This window comes from Phascolarctos cinereus, unplaced genomic scaffold (genome assembly GCF_003287225.1).
Source record: "Phascolarctos cinereus isolate Bilbo 61053 unplaced genomic scaffold, phaCin_HiC Scaffold_5;HRSCAF=322, whole genome shotgun sequence".
NCBI lineage: Eukaryota > Metazoa > Chordata > Mammalia > Diprotodontia > Phascolarctidae > Phascolarctos > Phascolarctos cinereus.
Genome location: NW_027555958.1, coordinates 252399558 through 252418605, shown reverse-complemented (window position 1 = coordinate 252418605; position 19048 = coordinate 252399558). Strand labels below are relative to the sequence as shown.

Here is a 19048-nt window from a genome sequence, read left to right as displayed (position 1 = left end):
ATCTTGAGTCAGCCGCCTCCCTATCCCCTACACCCTATCACAGTAGTAGTCTGGAAAGAACTGTAATCCTAGACTTGAGGTACAAAACTTTGTCCCCACTTCTAGGGAGTAGGGATAGGGGACCCCCCCCAGCATAGATATGTGTTTGGAGATAGATTGAGTAGAGCTGTGTCCCACCCCTTTTACCTCTGATCCAGTTCCATTCCTGTTTCTGTTTATCATCCAAAGTCCACGTAAGCCAGGGATGCTGAGAGAGGGACAGTGGAACACTGGGCATTCTTTAGGACTCTGCCCCTAAGGGATACCCTTCCCCCACCTCTACCCTCTTCACATAGACCTCTGCTTCTATTCACCCCCTACTCCACTCCCTGGTACAGGGGGCTTGCCCCCAAGGGACCCAGGTGCCCAAGACCCCAAATCCTGGTAGGTTACAACAGTGGGGAAGTGTGGGGAAAATTATCCCAGGGTTCAGGTAGAGGTGGGCTGGGCAGAATCAGGCATGGGTAATGGATTTGGGCAGTGGAGAAGACTGAGTCCTCCCTCTGCCCCTCACCCCAGCGGAATCCAGATTGGGGGACAAACATGGCAAAGGATTATCAAGACCTTCAGCACCTGGAGAGTGAAGACAATGGCCATCAGTTCAGTAAAGGTAACAACAGGGTTGTGGGAGGAAGAAGGAGGGGAACAAGGAGACCCAAAAATAGGGTCACCTCAAAATGTCCCTTGCTCACTCTTCTGTTCATCTATTTTTGTCTTTATGTGTTTTTGCCTCATTCTGTGCCTCTGTTCTTGTGTCTCTCACTTTCAATTAAGCATCTACTTTATTTTTTTTTATCGATTAAGATCATATATGCTCCCATGTAAAGTTTTTTGCTTAGGAGAAATCCATGTCTAGCCCAAACACCATACCACCTATCTGTACTGGTAGCAAAGTTCTATCGACACATGAAGAGGACGTGGCTGGGTCACCTCTTGGGAAGGAACCAGATGTCTTTTCCCTTTCTCATGCCTTCACTGGATCCTTCATCTCCCTTGTGCAAAGGACTTGGTTCAGGGGCGAGAGTCACGGGTCAGGGAAACTGTGATCTTGTCTCAGCCCTGTTTCTAACTAGGCCAGTTCACTTACTCTCTTTGGCTCTCAGTTTCCTCATCTTTTAAATTAGATGGTTGTAGTAGAGGTCCCTACAAGCTCTGAATTCTCATGATGGGAGAGAGAAGGTCCTCATTCTTAGTAACTCCTAGGCCGATGGGGAGACAAGACACGGAGGCAGCGTAGTGTGGAAAGAAAACTAGATTTGGATTCAGAGAATTGGGTTCAAATCTGAGCTTTGCCTCTTATGTTTGATCTTAGGCAAATCATTCAGCCTCCTAGGCTTCAGTTTCCTCAACTGTAAAATGAGGGGGTTGGCCAAGATGATCTCTGAAGTCTCTTCCAGCCCTGGCATTCCTATGGTACTTGCAAGTGAGAGAAATAATTCAAATCCTGACCCTCCCACTTAGAACCTGTATGACTTGGCCAGTCACTTCATCTCTCTAGACCTCAGTTTCCTTCTTTGTCAAATGAAAGTATCTGTTCTAGTTCTAAATCTGTCATCACTTTGTCAAAGTCTCTGTCTCCCAGTTTCCCAAAGTTTGAAGGTTTATAGTACCAGACCTTTTCTTTCTTTTTGGATTAAAAAATGTGTTTAAGGAATTTTCCTAATTGTGAGCCCAGATACTAGTAACCTACTGTCTTGGGGAGGAAAAGCAGCCATGACACAGCAATCTGAGAGCAGGGAAATGATTGGAACAGACAACTGGACTAGGATCAGGACCAGGTGTCCAGTGTTCATTGGCTCAGGGCGTCTTTCATTTGAGCTCTGACCTGAGTTAGAGCCAGAGAACTCTATCAGCCCAGTGTCAGAATGAGGAGAGAAATCAGGCTGCGTGCTGGTAACAGCATGACCAGGGGAAGGCATCATGAAATCTAAGCCTAGGGGCAGTTAGGTAGCACAATGTATAGAGCACTGGTCCTGGGGTCAGGAGGATCTGAGTTCAAGTCCAGCCTCAGACATTTACTAGTTATGTGACCCTGGGCAAGTCACTTAACCCACATTGCCTTAAAAACAAGAAGAAAGAAACCTAAGCCTGATGTCTCTGAGCCACATTGGCCTCCAGAGATCAGAATCACACTGTCTGAGTCTGGGATGAGGCCCCAGAGGCCACATGTTCCAACCCAGAGCTTTTGCAGAAATTTTTGCTCCTGGGGCAAGTGGCATGGAAGACCCTCAGTTCAACTGGGGGAGGGCAACAGTGGACATATTTGGGGCACTGCAAAACAGTTGCTAGGGAGGTGTCTGTGGTAGGCAACAGGGAACAGTGTGAGGCAGGGACAGAAAAGGACCCGCCAGCACTTTGGTCAGAGGTGTGAAGGTAGCTTCCTATTTTAACTAATCATTCTTGCCATTCAAATGTCTCCATGTTTGAAAAGTCCAGGTGTGCCACCAGATTATAGCACCTGGGACAAAGCCCCATTTGCCCAATACCCCAACAAGATTCTCTCTTATTCTACACAAATGACATCCAGACTACTTGAAAACCTCTAGTGAGGGGTAGCTGCCTGTGTCCTAAGGTAGTCCATCCTACTTCTGTATAGCTCTTACTGGTTAGAAGTTTTTCCTGGCTTCAACTCTAAGCCCTCCTCTCTGCAGCTTCTACCTATCTCCTAACCCTGCCCCACAGGGCCAAGAAGAACAAGGAAGGACAGCCAGTTGTCACAGTGGATAGAACATAGGACCTGGCGTCAGAATAACCCGAGTTTCAATCCAGCTTTGGAGGCTTTGTAGCTGTGTGACTGTGGGCAAGTCACTCTCAGTTTCCTCATCTGTAAAATAGGGATAATAGCACCTATCTCCCAGGATTGTTGTGAGGATCAAATGAGATACTACATAAAGTACTTTGCAAAACTTAAAGGGCTTTATAAATGTGTTAATTTTCCACATGATAGCCCTTCAACTGTTTGAACACAGCTTTCATGTTCCCTCCAAATTTCTTCTATCTCTTTCAACTTGTCCACACGTGGCCCTTTACCATCCTGGTTACCTTCTCTGGATGCTCTCCAGTGTATCCATATTCTTCTTAAAATGTGGCACTCAGTACTCTAGATGTGATCTGACAAAGATAGCAGAATACAGAGAGGCACCATCCTCTCTTCAGGCAACCTAAGATCACACTGTTGACCCATATGAAGCTATCAGTCTGCTAAAATTCCCAAATTGAATTGTTGCCTAGGCATGTCTTTCTCATCTTGTATTTGTGAAGCTGATTTTCTGAATCCAAGTATAAAACTTTATATGGGAGCCATCTATGAGGGCTCATCTCATAGAGGATGCATGGGGATGGGTATGCTTTATGAGATGGCCCTGCACAGGCCTACCCTGACCATCCCAGTAGAATTCCTTTCTATTAAATTTCATCTTACTAAATTTGGCCTAGTGTTCTCACCTGTTGAATTCTTTTTTTTTTATCCTAATTCTCTTATCCAATATGTTAATTATCCTTCTTCAACATTAGCATTTGAAGGTACATTAGAGGTCATCTAGTCCAACCCCACATTTTACAGAGGAGGAAACTGAACCCCAGAAAAGTTACACAGATGGCAGAACTTTTCATAGCGTGAAAGTATGCCATCATATATTTATCCAACTCATTAATAACCAATGGCAAATAATGCCAGGCATACACAAATTCCTGGGGGCACGCCCATATTTACTACTGCCTGACCTTCTTCCAAGTTGACAGTGAACCATTACTGATTCCTCTTTGGGTCCATCAACCAGTTATGAATCCAACAGAGGTAGGGAACCTGGGGCCTTGAGGCCACAAGTGTCCTTCTACGTCTTCAAGTACCTTTGAATCCAAACTTCACAGACTAGAGTTCCCCCGAAGAGGGAAAGGGCTGTACTTGAGGACCTAGTAGCCGCATGTGCTCTGCAGGTCACAGATTTCCCACCCCTGCTAAACTATGCTGTGGTTTAGCTCATATCTCCCAACTTGATCATAAGAATAGAATGAGAAACTTTGTCAAATGCTCCATTGAAATCTAGGTTAATTATATCTACAGTGTTCCTATGTTCTAGCAGTCTAGTGACACTGTCAGCAAAGGGAATGTGATGTCTTGTTCTTGAAGAAGTCACACAGGCTCTTTGTGATCATTGCTTCCTTTTCACGAAATCCATCCTTTCACTAATACATCCTAGACTTTTGCCAGAAACTGATATAAGCTCATTGACCAAAAGTTTTGTACATTTCTCTCTTCCTACTTTTGAAAATCAAGAGAACACTCATCCTCCAGTCCCACTGTGCCTCTTCTATTCTCATACTGTTTTAAAGATCACTGATAGTAGTTCAGCAATCAGAACTTCTAGTTCTTATAGGACCCTGGGATGTAGTTTATCTGTGACAGGCAACTTGAATTCAGTCAAGAGCAGCTAGGTGCTTTCTTATTATTTTTCCATTTATGGTGGTTTGGGGCTTTTAAATAAGTAGGCATTTTCATTCTGTCCTTTCCAGGCCAAAGACAATTCCTCCTGGAAGAGAAAAGAGTAGCAAAGTAAGAGATAAGCAGCTCTACCTTTCCTCCTTCGTCTCTTTGCTCCATCCACCTGGAACAGCAGTCTTTTTTTTATTCTTAGAAAAGTAGAATGGTGTAACTGAACTTGGAGTCTGATTCAAATCCTGCTTCTTAGCATTAATTATTATCATCCTAACCACCATAAGTCATGGTTCTGTTCCTTCCTTATTCCTTTTCCATTCCCTATGCTAGTTTCTATTCCTATTCTATTCCTTTTTCCCAACATAGCTTTAAAAAAGCTTTCTCCTTTTCTGTTTTCTATCTTTTTTTCTTTTGCCAACCATAGATCATTCTGAGCTTTGATACTCCTGACTGCTTATACAGGACTCTACTGCCCTTTCTATTTTCTGTATGTGTTTTTTTGTTGATTCCCTTGCACATCCCCATTGGTCTCTTTAGACAACTCTTCCTTTTATTCCTTTTCAGAACAGTCATTCTTGAGAGCTTTTATTCCTCTGTAGCGAAATTCCCCTGTAAAATTTTAGGCCATGGAATCATACCTATACTCAATTCCGTTCAATTCCTACATGTCATTTCTCTGAACTCTGAAATTTGCTCTCCCCAAATCTATGATATATATCAGACAGACTAATGTTTGACTTGACTTTCCTTTGCTATCACAAACTATGAGTTGGAGTAGAAACTTCCTCCAAAGATTTCCTTTTGTTTCTACTTCAGCAAACAGTTTAAGATGTTATTGGGAAGATTCAGTTTCATCATCAAGGGCATAGCCAGTTACTGCCATCTGGCTAAAGAATTTGCTTCAGGCAATCAACTAACTCAGAGAAGATGGGTCAAGGTTGAAAGGCAGAGAGGGAGAGGGAGAACAGAATGAGAGGAACAGGAAGAAGAAGAGAGAGGGAAAGAGAAGAAGATTCCAGGAACCAAGAACACTGATAACTAAATCCAAGAGGGTGCTGTAAGTGACTGCTAGAGTTTGGGAAGCTGGAAAGAGTGAAGACCAAGGAAGGAAATCTTTGGAGATAAAAATCTTTCTGAAATAGGGAGCGAGGACAGGACTTCCAAAATTCCATGGCAAGAGAGATGATAAATTTATTGTATATCAGAATCTCAGGAGAAGGATTCATATGGAAGGAGCAAGCAAGCATACGAAAGGACCCATAGCTAAGAGTTGGGTGTCCACATTCTAGGACAGTCTGACACACTAATAGCCAGACTAAATATGCCTCTGCAAGAAATGTACTACTGATCTAATCTCCATCCCAGATAGGCTTGAGGTAGGATATATAATTTGAAAGAAATGGGATGAGCTAAATAAGAGAGAGGAAACTAAGAAAGAACAAGGCCTAATTCAAAGACATTTGCATGAAAAGAGGAGGCCTTTATCAACTTTAGGATTTCTTCCTTAGTTATTTTTAGCCTTGTAGTGTTTACTTTTAAAACCCTTTAAAAGACACCCCCCCCCAAAAAAAAGAGTCCATGTATTTTTTTCTAGAAAACAGGGCAAGAGAAAAGGAGTGGAATTGCTTCCTCTTTCAAAGGCTAAGAGGGGAGAGCTGATGTCAATATGAAACTAGTAGGGTGGGATAGTGAAAAGAAGGATGTTTTAAGCAACATATTCCTTTCCTCCTGGGCTGATTTCCCCTGTAGAATTTTAGGCTATGGGAGCATACCAATTCCCAGTTCAGTCCAGTTTAGTAGGTTCATGGCCTTATGAAGCTGAAGGAGGAAGAGTTACAAAGAGATGATTCTGAGTTTACCCACAGGATTACCTAACTCCTCTGGCTCATTCTCATGACTTCTACTTTGTTTTCCTTCATTTTGGTTCCCAATCCAGGTTCTTCTATATTACTGCTTTTTTGTCCCACAGGACCTCCCATTCCCCCACTTCTCCAGTAGTCCTTGAACTGACTTCCTCACTAACCTATCCTCTCCCATTTTAGGGACCCCTTCACCCCAGCCCATCCTCCAGCGTCTCTGCCCTCTTAACCGCCTCTTCCTTGTCTCCCTGGGAATCAGCTTCCTATTGATAGTGGTCATCTCTGTGTTGGGATCTAAAAGTGAGTGATGGGAAAAGGACATGGAAGCTGGGAAGTAGCTGGGAATAGGTAGAGAGACTTGAAGGAAGTAGGATCTAGAGGGAAGCTTGGAATAGCCCAGGAGAACAAGAGTATAGCAACTGAAGTAGGGGGTGGGGATGGGATGGATGGGACAGCACAAAAGGGAAGGAGGTTCCGGAATGTCTGCCGAAGGCCTATAGTAGAGAAGAAGGGGGACACTGGACATCTGTTTCACCTCTTCATTCCTACACATCACCTCCTTAACAGACACTCAGCTTCGGGGAGATCTACAGACACTTAAAGAAACTTTCGCCAACTTCTCAGAGAAGATGGTGTCAGAGATCCAAGTATTAAAGAGCCAGGGTAAGGATGGATTGTTGGTTGCAGTCCCCAGGGCAGGGTGTGGGTCTCATGTTCAAGGACCCTGAACTTATATCTCCAACAGGAAGCAGTATGAACGAAAAGGTGAAATCTCTGGAGGCTAAGCTACAGAAGCATCAAAAGGACAGGGAAGAAGGTTAGAGAAAGGTGATGGGCTGGGCAGGATAGCAGAACAAGGGGAGGAGGAGAGCCTCTCACTTCAAATATTGGGGTCCTTATTAGGGTGGAAATCATTAATTCTAGTTATCCCAGAGACAGACAGTAGGACTACATATTCACTCACTTCCTGTCTGCCTCTCTTGCACATCCTAGATCTCTCTAGTTTCCTCTTCCATGAGCAACGCATTTCAGCAGATTTTCGAACCCTGAATTGTCAGCTGATAATGCTCCAAAGCAATGGTAAGGAGAGGGAGGACTTTAATGTCCTTTAACCCTGCACCTACTCTAGACATTTCTCACCTTCCCCATGTTCCCTGCCGTGGCTGGACCCCCCTGCCCCCTTCCTCTTCTTTTCTCTTTTGCTCAGGTACCGACAGCAAAATGTGTTGCCCTCTTGGCTGGTTGGAATTTGAGGAGAGCTGCTACTGGTTTTCTCTCGCACTGGGAAATCCTGGACTGAGGCTGAGAAATACTGTCAGATGGAGAATTCACACCTGGTTGTTATAAACTCTTGGAATGAACAGGTGAGGGCTAGGCCAGATTCAATGCAATTATTCCATTCTCCAGACATTTATTGAGTACCTGCTATGTGCCAGGCATAGTGCTATGTGAGGAGAATACAAAGAATGAAACAGCCCTTGATCTCAAGGGACTTATATTCTGGGGGAGGGAGTGTTGTGGATCCAACATAGATAAGCAAATACAATGCTTTTTAGGTGAAGAAAACATCTAGGCACCAGGGAGGGGATGGACCTGGACAAATGTTTATTGCCTTAACCTTCTGACCCCACCTCCATTACCTCCAACCCAGAGCTTTGTTAGCCATCACACTTCACCTGTGTTTGCCTGGATAGGCCTCACTGACGCAGAAGGCCCCTGGAAATGGGTGGACGGGACAAACTATGACTCTAACATCAAGTGAGTATCCCCTCATTTCTCTGAAATGAAAGGGTTGGACCAGAGAACTCCGATGTCCCATTTGGTTCTCTGTGTCTAAGTCCTCCTATAGACTCAGCTCCATCCCAACCCTATAGATTACTTTATCAGACTTGAGGGTCCTAACCATTAGGCTCCCAGTCTCTATCTCCCTCAGGGACCAATTCCCTCTGTTCAGCAATTTTCCCTCTTTCTCAGCAATTCCCTTCTCAAATAGTCTTTTCCTTCCCTCTATTACTCATTTTTCCCATCCTCTATGTACCCTTACCTCCTTCAGAATTGGATTACCCTTGGCTGGGGACCTCTCAGGAACTGATGAGACTTGAAATCCTGGGGGACCTGGGGCTGTTTTCATCTCCTTTAGGAATTGGATGCCAGCCCAGCCAGACAACTGGTATGGGCATGGGCTAGGAGGAGGTGAGGATTGTGTCCACTTGCACTCTGATGGAAGCTGGAATGATGACGTCTGCCAGCGCCCCTATCGCTGGGTCTGTGAGATGGTGTTCAAAAAGGCTACCTAGGAACCCTGCGGGAACATACACCATTTCCATCCAGGAATCTCCTTGGAGCAGCCCAGCAACTGAGGGAAATAATCCAGAATTCCTGAAATCTTCTAGAATCACCCTTAGAAGTGATTGTGCTTTAAGTAATCCAGCAGTGCCAGGTTTCCTCAGAATCTTTCCGGCTCACTAGAGCCTCCTTGAAAGATTATAGAGGTTATGTGATGGAGGTCAAACAGGAATTAAAGTGAACTCCCCAAACTTCTTTTCTGTGTGTGATTGGGGGAAGGGGGGATGGAGAGGACAGGGAATAGAGGGTGGAGAATCCCAATGTTAGGATAAATATGGGAGACAAGAGGAAGCAATCAACTGTAGGTTTCTCAAACAATGCTTGAAACCCTATAAAAGCAAATTAGATGTAGGATCATAAAATGTTTGAGTTTTTAGGCCCTTATAGATCAACCCCCTCATCTTTCAGATTTGGAAATAGGCTCAGAGAGGGTAATGAATTTTCTCAGGTTGCATAGCAAGTTAGTGGCTGAATTTCAAACCCAAGTCATCCAACTCCAAATACATACCTTTTCCATTATATATGCTGTCTTGTTCCAGCCTCATTCAGAAACTGTAAGCACGTATCTCTTGTACTAGCTACACTTTCTTTCATGTCCCCTAACTCACTGGTTGCAACGATGGAGTCAGAACATTCCTTGCCCCAAATTGCCATTCCAGATTCTCCCTCTACTTGTCCACGGTACAACTTCTCCTCCTTCGAGGAGGAGATTGTCCAAATTTGTCACCTGACCTTTTGGCTATTATTTTTTGACCCCTAAAACATTTTTCTTCTTTCTCCATGAGTTCAGTGCCTGGCTCATAGCCTTTCCAATCTCACGTCTTCATGCTAGGGGACTTCAGCATCTATGTTGTTGTTCAGTCATTTTTTTTTCAGTTGTATCCAACTCTTTGTAACCCCATTTTCTTGGGGTTTTCTTGGCAAAGCTTCTGGAGTGGTTTGCCATGTCATTCTCCAGTTCATTTTATAGATGAGGAAACTGAGACAAATAGGGTTAAATGACTTGCCCAGGGTCACATAGCTTAGTAAGGTCCCAGATTTGAACTCAGGAAGAGAAGTCTTCCTGACTTCAGGCCCAGTACTCTGTCCATTGCGCTACCCAGCTGCCCTTCAACATATATGTTGATACCCTATATATTGATACTTATATATTTGATATTCACATACCCTAACTTCCCAGTTCTTCAGTTTACTCAATCCTCATGAACTCCCTCCTCACCACCTCAGCTATATCTAGAGGTGGTCATATGCTTGAAGTTGCCACCACCCACAAGTGTTCTACTTAACATGTTTATAAACTCTGAAAATTCCTTTATTTGATCAAAATCTTTTTTTCATTCCATCTTTCCCTATGCCTCACAACTCCTGTTCTTCATTCTCATCTGGACCTCCATCCCTCATTTCTTTCCCAGGCCTTTACCCCTGCACTGCTTTCATACTTTCCCTTCTATGACTCAATCCCAAGTGAACCTATTCAACTCTGAACTACTCTCTACTCTCAAATCCCTCTTATCCTTGTCCTATAACCAACCAATCCCATATTGATAAGTGGGATTATTCACACCATCTTTCTCCTTTGCTCCTATTCACATATTGCTGAGCTGATTTGCAGGAAATCACCAAATCAAAACTGACTGAGTCTACTACAAATTTACTTTCTCTAATCTCAACTGGGTCTTCACTGCAGCAAGGCAATCATTCTACTCCTTAACCAAGTTATTATCCTATTTTCCACAAGAACCATTTCAAACTTTTTCATCTCTCCTCAAGCCTCCCATGACAAACCCTCTTGCAACCCTCTCATCAGCAGAACTTCACTGGAAACATTGAGTGTTATTTGCTCCCCCATCTTCTGAAATCATTCAAGGAATCTTCCCCCAACTATTTTGTCTTTTACTCTGGTGCCCTCCTCCTTGCCATAGCCAATGCCTCTTTATTGATTAATTGATCCCAATCCCTCCAATCTTTTCTTTCTTTTCTTATTTTTGGCTAAGCATTGGGGTCAAGTGACTTGCCCAGGGTCACACAGCTAGTAAGTGTTATGTGTCTGAGGTTTGATTTGAGCGCAAGTCCTCCTGAATCCAGGGGTGGTGCTCTATCCACTGCGCCACCTAGCTGCCCCTCCCTCCAATCTTTTCTGTCAGATTGTCCCACTTTCTCTGTTATTTTTATTCTCTCCTTGACTTCTTCCCTACTGTCTACGAACATGTTCATGTATTCCCAATCTTTAAAAAAAATCCTTACTTGATCCTATTGTAAGGGTGTGTGTGTTGGGGGCGGGGAGGAAGCTCAATCAAATCAATCAATTGATCAATCACTAACTGCTGACAAAATGGATGAGAACACCTCTATTGCATTTATGAATCTGTCAATCCATTGTAGTGATCTAAGTGTGAACAACCCAGTTAATGAGGTTTAGGAATAGAAATACTTCTAGCCATTTGATGATATATAACACACATGATATATGTGATGTATGATAAGAGCTATTGCTTATGTAACATATTAAGGTTTACAAAAGCAAATTACAAATTTTTTTTATCTTAGTGGTCCTGGGAGGTAGATTCTATTGTTATCCCTATTTTACATATGAGGAAACTGAGGCAAACAGAGTTTAAGTGACCTGCCCAGGGCCACACACAGTAAATGTCTGAGGCTGGATTAGAATTCAGGTCTTCCTGATTCCAGATCCAAAATCCTATCCATTATACTATCTAGCTATAATAGAAATATATTAGGGTTGGCTAAAGAGACTCAGTCTCCTCCCCACCTGACCCCACCCCACCCCCATCCCCAACCCTAAGCTCTTCCCTCTCACAGGCTTGGTTGGGAATTGCTTTCTCCTTTAGGTTGGCCAGATTCCCCGAGTTCTGAGCTTGCTTATGATTTTTTTCAAAATCCCCCACAGGGTAGGACTGAGTCTCTCTAGTTAATCCCAAGCACTTTATAAATATTATCTTACTTGATCCTTACAACAACCCTGATAGGTAAGTGCTATTATTATCCCCCTTTTACAGTTGAGGAGATTGAGGCAAAGGTTAAGTGACTCCCAGGGATACACAGTTACTGTATCTGAGGCTGGATTGGGACTCAAGTCTTCCTGACCTGCCCAGTGCTCGACCCACTGTGCTCCCTCACTTCTTCTTCCAGAGGATTTTAGGATCTATTTGTCCACCCTTAGTTTTCCTTCTGAGCCACAATCCCACAGCACCAACTGCCTTTTATTTTATTTTTTAATAATATGTTCTTTTTACCCAATTATATGTCAAGACAATTTTGAGTATTCATTTTTACAAAATTTTGAGTTCCAAATTTTTCTCCCCCTCTCTCGCCCCTCCCTTCTTCCTAAAATGGTAGCAATTTGATATAGGTTATGTATGTACAATTATGTAAAACATATTTCCATATTAGTTCACAGTTGTGAGAGAGACAAAAAGCGCAAAGAAAAATTCAGGAAGTTAAAGAAGTCTGCTTTGATCTACATTCAGAGTCTATCAATGGTTGTGGATAGCGTTTTCCATCATAAGTCCTTTGTACTTGTCTTGTGTTGCTGAGGAGAGCTAAGTCCCTCATAGTTGATCATCACACAATGTTGCTAATGCTACATACAATGTTTTCCTGGTTCTGTTCTTTTCACTCAGCATCAGTTCGTATAAGTCTTTCCAGGTTTTTCTGAAGTCTGCCTGCTCATCATTTCTTATTGCATAATAGTATTCCATTACATTCACATACCACAAGTTGTTCAGCCATTCCCCAATTGATAGGGTTAATATTTTGCCACCACAAAAAGGACTGCTATAAATATTTTCGCACAAGTAGGTCCTTTTCCCTTTTTTATGATCTCTCTGGGATATAGACCTAGTACTGGTATTGCTGGATCAAAGGGTATGCACAGTTTGCTTGCCCTTTGGGCATACCAACTGCCTTTTAGATATCTCAAACTAGATGTCCCATAGGCATCTCAAATGCAACATGAACTTGTTATCTGCTGCCTCCCCCTTCCTGTCTTCAAATTTCCTTCTTAGGGCCCAAGGGTGCCCAGTTACCACACTTACCCAGGCTTGCACCAGCATCCTCAACGCTTCATGCACATCCAACATATCTAATGAGTTATCAAATCTTGTTTGTGCCTTTACAATATCTTTTGTGCATATCCCCTTTTCTTAACTCACACATCCACCTCCACATGGTTCAGGCCTTCATCACCTCTCACCTGCACTATTGCAAGAGGCTTCTAATTGATTTCCTTGCCACATCTCTCTTTTCACCCCAATCCTTCCTCCACTCAATGGCCAAAGTGATTTCTATAAACCACAGGTCTTCCCATCTCACTCCCTTGCCCCCCACTCAATTAGCTCCAAGGCTCCCTATTACCTCTAAGGTCAAATAGTGTCTTCTGTCTGGCATCTAAGCTCTTCATAATTTGGCGCTTTTCTACTGTTTCATTTTCTTACAGTTTACTTCCCTCCATGCACTCTATGCTCCAGATATACTAGACAACTCAAATGAGATAATATTTGTAAGCATTTAGCACAGTGCCTGGCACATAATAGATGCTCAATAAATAATTTGCATCCCATACTCACAACTTGCCCTTTATTGCACACAACCCTCTATCTTCTATCTCTGTGCCTTTGCATGGACTGTTTCCCATGCCTGGAGTGTCCTGACCTCTCCCCTCAGTCTCTTTGTTTCCCTTAGCCCGATCACTGCCCTCCTGGGCTTTCCAGGCTTTCCACCTAAGTTTAGATCTAGGTAGTATAGTCTTGCCTCTGGATTGAGCTCCAGTCGACAGACAGTTACTGGCCACAGCCACACTGCCTGCTTACCCCAGGTCTGAGTGCGGGGGCTGAATCCTCTCTCATTTCAACAAGCCACTGCGGGGAACAAGACTTTTAAACCTGCTCGAGGGAGAACAATGGGAAAAGTTGTTGCGTGAGGCCTGGAAAACTTCCTCTTGTTTACCTGGTGCAGACTTTCATTCTTTTTGCCCAGGCTGCTAATCCATGAGGTCCAGATTTCCATGGCATTTTCTTCCCTCTGCTTTTTTTGGGAGGACATCATGCAAATTAACAATAAAATTGCCTTGGTTCTTGACAAGCCCTCAGTTAGACACTCCTGTGATTTGGAAAAAGAGAGAGAGAGAGAGAGAGAGAGAGAGAGAGAGAGAGAGAGAGAGAGAGAGAGAGAGAGAGAGAGAGAGAGAGAGCTTCTTTTTCCATCTGACCCCATCTGACCTCAAGTGCATTGCTTGCCTCTTGCCTCCCACATATTTTGCTTGCCACTTTTCTTTCCTCTCCAGGGTTAGAAATTTCACAGTCCCTTGCAAAACCAACTACACCTAACGTGGAATTCTACAGCACAGCATCAAAATAAGTATCATTGCTTAACAGCACAAAAATGATTAACCCAGCATCCCAGGTAATGATCTCGGGGTGCCATTCATAGCAAAGAAATATCATAGCAAAGAGACGTTTTATATGTATAGCACAGTGTAAAGCATCATTTGACAGGATGTTTCAATGACTACAAGTCTAAATTACACGTAGGATGTATTATGTGCACATGTCACAGCAATTTGTCAATATCCAAAGAATACAACTATGTATAACAGAAGCACAAAGGAAAAGCACAAATAGCCTTCAGAATAACAAAATATGTAAAAAAAAAACCCAACCCAGCTGTAAATGTTCAAACACAAGCATCAAGTCTATGCATAGGAAATAGACTAATGTAGCTACAATATATGCACAATACTAACACAAAAGCAATTAAACATGAACTTAATAAAACATATTCAAAACTTGTGATGATATATGATACATCCAGCAATATCCAATAACATTCAAAGCATATTACATAAGTAAAGATAACCATTGTCTTCAGGCTCCATGTGCAATGATTTCCTCAATTTTCTTTTTTTTTTTTAAGGCAATTGGGGTTAAGTGACTTGCCCAGGGTCACACAGCTAGTAAGTGTCAAGTGTTTGGTCCAAGGTCAGATTTGAACTCAGGTCCTCCTGACTTCAGGGCCAGTGCTATATCCACTGTGCCACCTAGCTGCCCCAATTTCCCCAATTTTCCCTGTAACATTGTCAATTCATTCACTTACTTGGGTCCTGCTAACCTATCTACCCTTCAGCTAGTCAAGGATATGGATTAGTTGGAGTCCCCTTTAGAATTGTAGACCTGCATTCCCAAATCTATATTTGTGAAAGGCCCAGGTAGGCTGACAATATGACTACATATGGGTTGTGTTTGTACAATAAGAGTCCCTACGATTGAAGCTCTAGGCAGAGAAATCAATACTTTTTCTATGGTTTCTATCCTCTCCCCTATTTTGCATTGATCATTGGGTTACAGCATACTGCCCTCTTCACCTGAAATGTCTGAAATAACTGATTCAGGGTATTAAAGCTGTCCTTTAGAATTAAAAGGGAGTAAGGTTTAGGATTGTGGCTTCCTGGTCAGCCTAAGTACAAAAGCCAGCCCATGAGAAGACAGTCGTGGTTCCTCACTGCGTTTTGACCAGCCTACCAGCCCATCAGCACGGCCAGCAGAGGGGTAGGGAAGCTGTATTCACCTGAATCAATGCTGTATCCTTGCAGAGTATGCCTTTCACATTAACTGTTAGATCAGGGGTTGGAAAACTATAACAAAGCTGAGGGCCAAATCAACCTTCCATTATAAAGTGGAAAAAAGACAGAAGAGCCAGATTTGGCTTTCTGACCAACCTGTGGGTTGCTGATCCCTGGATTAGATGATCACAAAGTGAATTGGGACTGGCTTATAAGTGATGGTAGTTTGAAGTATTGTATTGGAATAGCCTTGTGAAAGTAGAGGAAAAAAACAGCAAAGATCTGGCTTCCATGGCTCTGGTGGTGTTTTTGGCAATGCTTGACAAATACTGTCAGGTGTCCATTCAGCAGTTAGGGATACATGAATCAATAAACCAATCAATCAATTGATTAAAAAGCATTTCTTTTTTTTTCAAGGTGTAAACATGCAAATTGTAAATCTAAAAAAATTTTTTTTTCTTAGTGGGTATCCATTTATTAAGGAGACTCATAGTTCTTTTAAAAAAATTTTTTTTTTAATTTTTAACATGTGTTCTTAAAACTCTGGGTTACAAATTTCCTCCCTTCCTCCCTCCCCATCCACCGTCATTGAAAAGGCAAACATCTTGATACAGGTTATGGAAGTGTAATCATACAAAACACTTCCATAGTAGTCATGTTGTGAAAAACTAAGTATATTTCCCTTCATCCTATCCTACCCCCCATTTATTCTATTCTCTCTTTTGACCCTGTCCCTCCTTAGAGGTGTTTGCTTCTGATCATCCCCTCTGCCTATCTGCCCCTCTCTCTATCATTCGCTTGCTGTCTTGTCCCCTTCCCCTCTTATTTTCCTGTAGGGCAAGATAGATTTTCATACCCCATTGTGTATGTTATTCCCTCTTTAAGCCAAATCCTATGAGAATAAGATTCACTCATTCCCTCTCACCTTTCCCCACTTCCCCTCCACTGTAAAAGTCTTTTCTTGTCTGTTTCATGTGAGATAATTTACTCCATTCTTCTTCTCCCTTTCTCCTTCTCCCAGAATAATCCTCTCTCATCCCTTAATTTTATTTTCCAGATACTACCCTTTCATCTTCAACTCACCCTGTGCCATCTATCTATCTATCTATCTATCTATCTATCTATCTATCTATCTATCTATCTATCTATCTATTATCTATACATACATATAATTTTTTCCCCTCCAACTACCTTAATACTGATGGACTCATGAGTTACAAATATCATCTTTCCATGCAAGAATGTAAATAGTTCAACCTTAATAAGTCTTTTATGATTTCTCTTTCCTGTTTACCTCTTCCATGTTTCACTTGAGTCTTCTATTTGAAAGTCAAATTTTATATTCAGCTCTGGTCTTTTCCTCAGGAATGCTTGAAAGTCCCCTATTTCATTGAATGACAATTTTTTACCCTGAAGGATTATACTCAGTTTTGCTGGGTAGGTGGTAAAAAAGCATTTCTTAAGTGCTTACTATGTTCCAGGCACTGGATATATGAAGAAAGGCAAAAATAGTTCCTACCTTCAAGGAACTCACATTATTTTTAAATATTAATTTCATAGTTTTTTTCCCCAATTAACAAGCATTCATTTTCTCTCTCACTTCCTTTCCCCTCCCCTTCCACTAACTCCCACTGAGCAAAAAAAAAAAAAGAAAACCCTCATAGCAAGTCTTCATAGTCAAGCAAAAATAATCGCTGCTTTGGCCATGTGCAAAAATGTATCTCATTTTGCGTTTTAAATACATCTCCTCTCTGGCAGGAGATAGGGAGTATTATTCATCTTTGGTCATCTGGAATCTTGGTTTCTCATTGCATTGATCAGAGTTCTGAAGTCTTTACACTTGCATTCATAGACCATAATTTATTTAGCTATTTCTCAATAGTTGGATACCCCTTAATTTCCAGTTCTTTTCTACCACAAAAAGAGCTGCCATACATATTTTCATACACATAGATATTTTCATTCATCTCTGTGGGATATATGGCTGGGAAGCAGTATCACTGGATCAAAGGGTATGTCACGTATTAATTACTTTTGGGGTGGAGTTTCAAATTGCTTTCCAGAATGTGTGGGCCAATTTACCTCTTCATCAATAGTATATTAATGTGACTATTTTCCTGAAGCAACTCTGACATTTCTTGCTTTTTATTTTTTTTGTCAAATTTGACAATCTAATGATGGTGAGGTGGAACCTTAGAGTTGTTTTAATTTGCAGTTCTTTAATTCTTAGTGATTTGGAACATTTTTTCCACATGTCTAGTGATAGTCTGAATTTCTTCCTTTTAAAATACCTGTTCATATCTATTGGTGAATGGTACTTGTTCTTACAAATTTGAATCAGCTCCTTGTATATATTGGATATGAGATCTTTATCAGAATAACTAGCTGCAAAGATTCCTTTCCACTGCCCTCAGTTAAATTATGTAATTTCAGTTTTGTGCAGACTCCATCAGATGGCTCAGCTGATGTAACTTCTTTATGTAGAGGATGTTAGGGAGCTTGCTTCTGGAGAATTGTGAAGTTGTATAAAGGGAAGTACCTTAGGAAGACTGTGTACCATTGGGGCAGCTAGGTGGCACAGTGGGGAGCAGTTAGGTGGTGCAATGGATAGAGCACCAGCCCTGGATTCAGGAGGACCTGAGTTCAAATCCAGCCTCAGACACAACACTTACTAGCTGTGTGACCCTGGGCAAGTCACTTAACACCATTGCCTTGCCAAAAACAACCCAAAACAAAACAAAAAGACTGTGTACCATGGAAGAGACTTTTTGATTGGCTACCTATCAACTGTCAGCATCTTCAAAAAGCTCATCAGTTACCTCCCCTTTTGCCTTAGTCACTCTTGAGGGGGATTTGGGGATTTGGGTGACTCTTTCACTCAAAACATCCAAGGAAAGACCATGCTGTAAGGAGAGCTTCCTTGGGGCCTTCTCCCCTCTGATGTCATGTGGCCCCTGATAAAGATGCATTGGTTCTTCCTCTTTGTATTTATTCTTTTTCTGTACCAGGTACAGGAAAGGGAGCCTCCACAACTTTGTGAATTCAAAAGGTCTAAAGGGGGCCTTTGCACCCCAGAGGTCCCAAGTGCATGACTTTTGCAAGCAGCCCAGCACTGATGCCCCAGAGACCAAAGAGAAAAAGAAAGAAAGAAAGAAAGAAAGAAAGAAAGAAAGAAAGAAAGAAAGAAAGAAAAGAAAGAAGAGAAGGAAGGAAGGAAGGAAGGAAGGAAGAAGGAAGGAAGGAAGGAAGGAAAGAAGGAAGAAGGAAGGAAGAAGAAAGAAGAAAGAAGGAGGAAGGAAGAAAGGAAGGAAGAAGAAAGAAAGAAAGAAGAAGGAAAGAAAGAAAGAAGAAAGAAAGAAGAGAAAGAAGGAAAGAAGAAAGAAAGAAAGAAAGAAAGAAAGAAAGAAAGAAAGAAAGAAAGAAAGAAAGAAAGAAAGAAAGAAAGAAAGAAAGAAATCTTCTGGACCCATTCTAGTGAAAGCTGGAACAAGGATTCATCTGGAAGTAATGCTGCCTCTGAACATGAACTTAGTAGGATACTATGCAAGGAAATGAGTTAAGTTTTGAGCATACTCTCCCAGAAAAAAAGGCTATATTTTTGAAGTGAATATACTATGCCTTTTTTTTTTGTGAGGCAGTTGGGGTTAAGCGACTTGCCCAGAGTCACATAAATGGTGAATGTTGTGTGTCTGAGGCCACATTTGAACTCAGGTTCCCCTGACTTTAGGGCTGGTGGCACCACCTAGCTGCCCCCTTTTTATTTATTTTTGTTTATTTGTTTGTTGAGGCAAT

The 19048-nt window shown here is 42.1% G+C and overlaps 1 protein-coding gene across 1 annotated transcript; it reads left to right on the top strand.

Annotated features, from left to right (window-relative positions):
- The first annotated feature begins 38 nt into the window (after positions 1 to 38).
- Positions 39 to 8874, top strand: ASGR1 (asialoglycoprotein receptor 1). Its single transcript, XM_020966859.2, is given in 10 exon segments — positions 39 to 423; positions 559 to 649; positions 6517 to 6633; positions 6901 to 6996; positions 7079 to 7150; positions 7327 to 7413; positions 7541 to 7602; positions 7605 to 7697; positions 7985 to 8091; positions 8474 to 8874. Coding segments are annotated over 9 exon segments (858 nt in total). The 5' UTR covers positions 39 to 423; positions 559 to 582; the 3' UTR covers positions 8631 to 8874.
- Positions 8875 to 19048: the final 10174 nt, after the last annotated feature.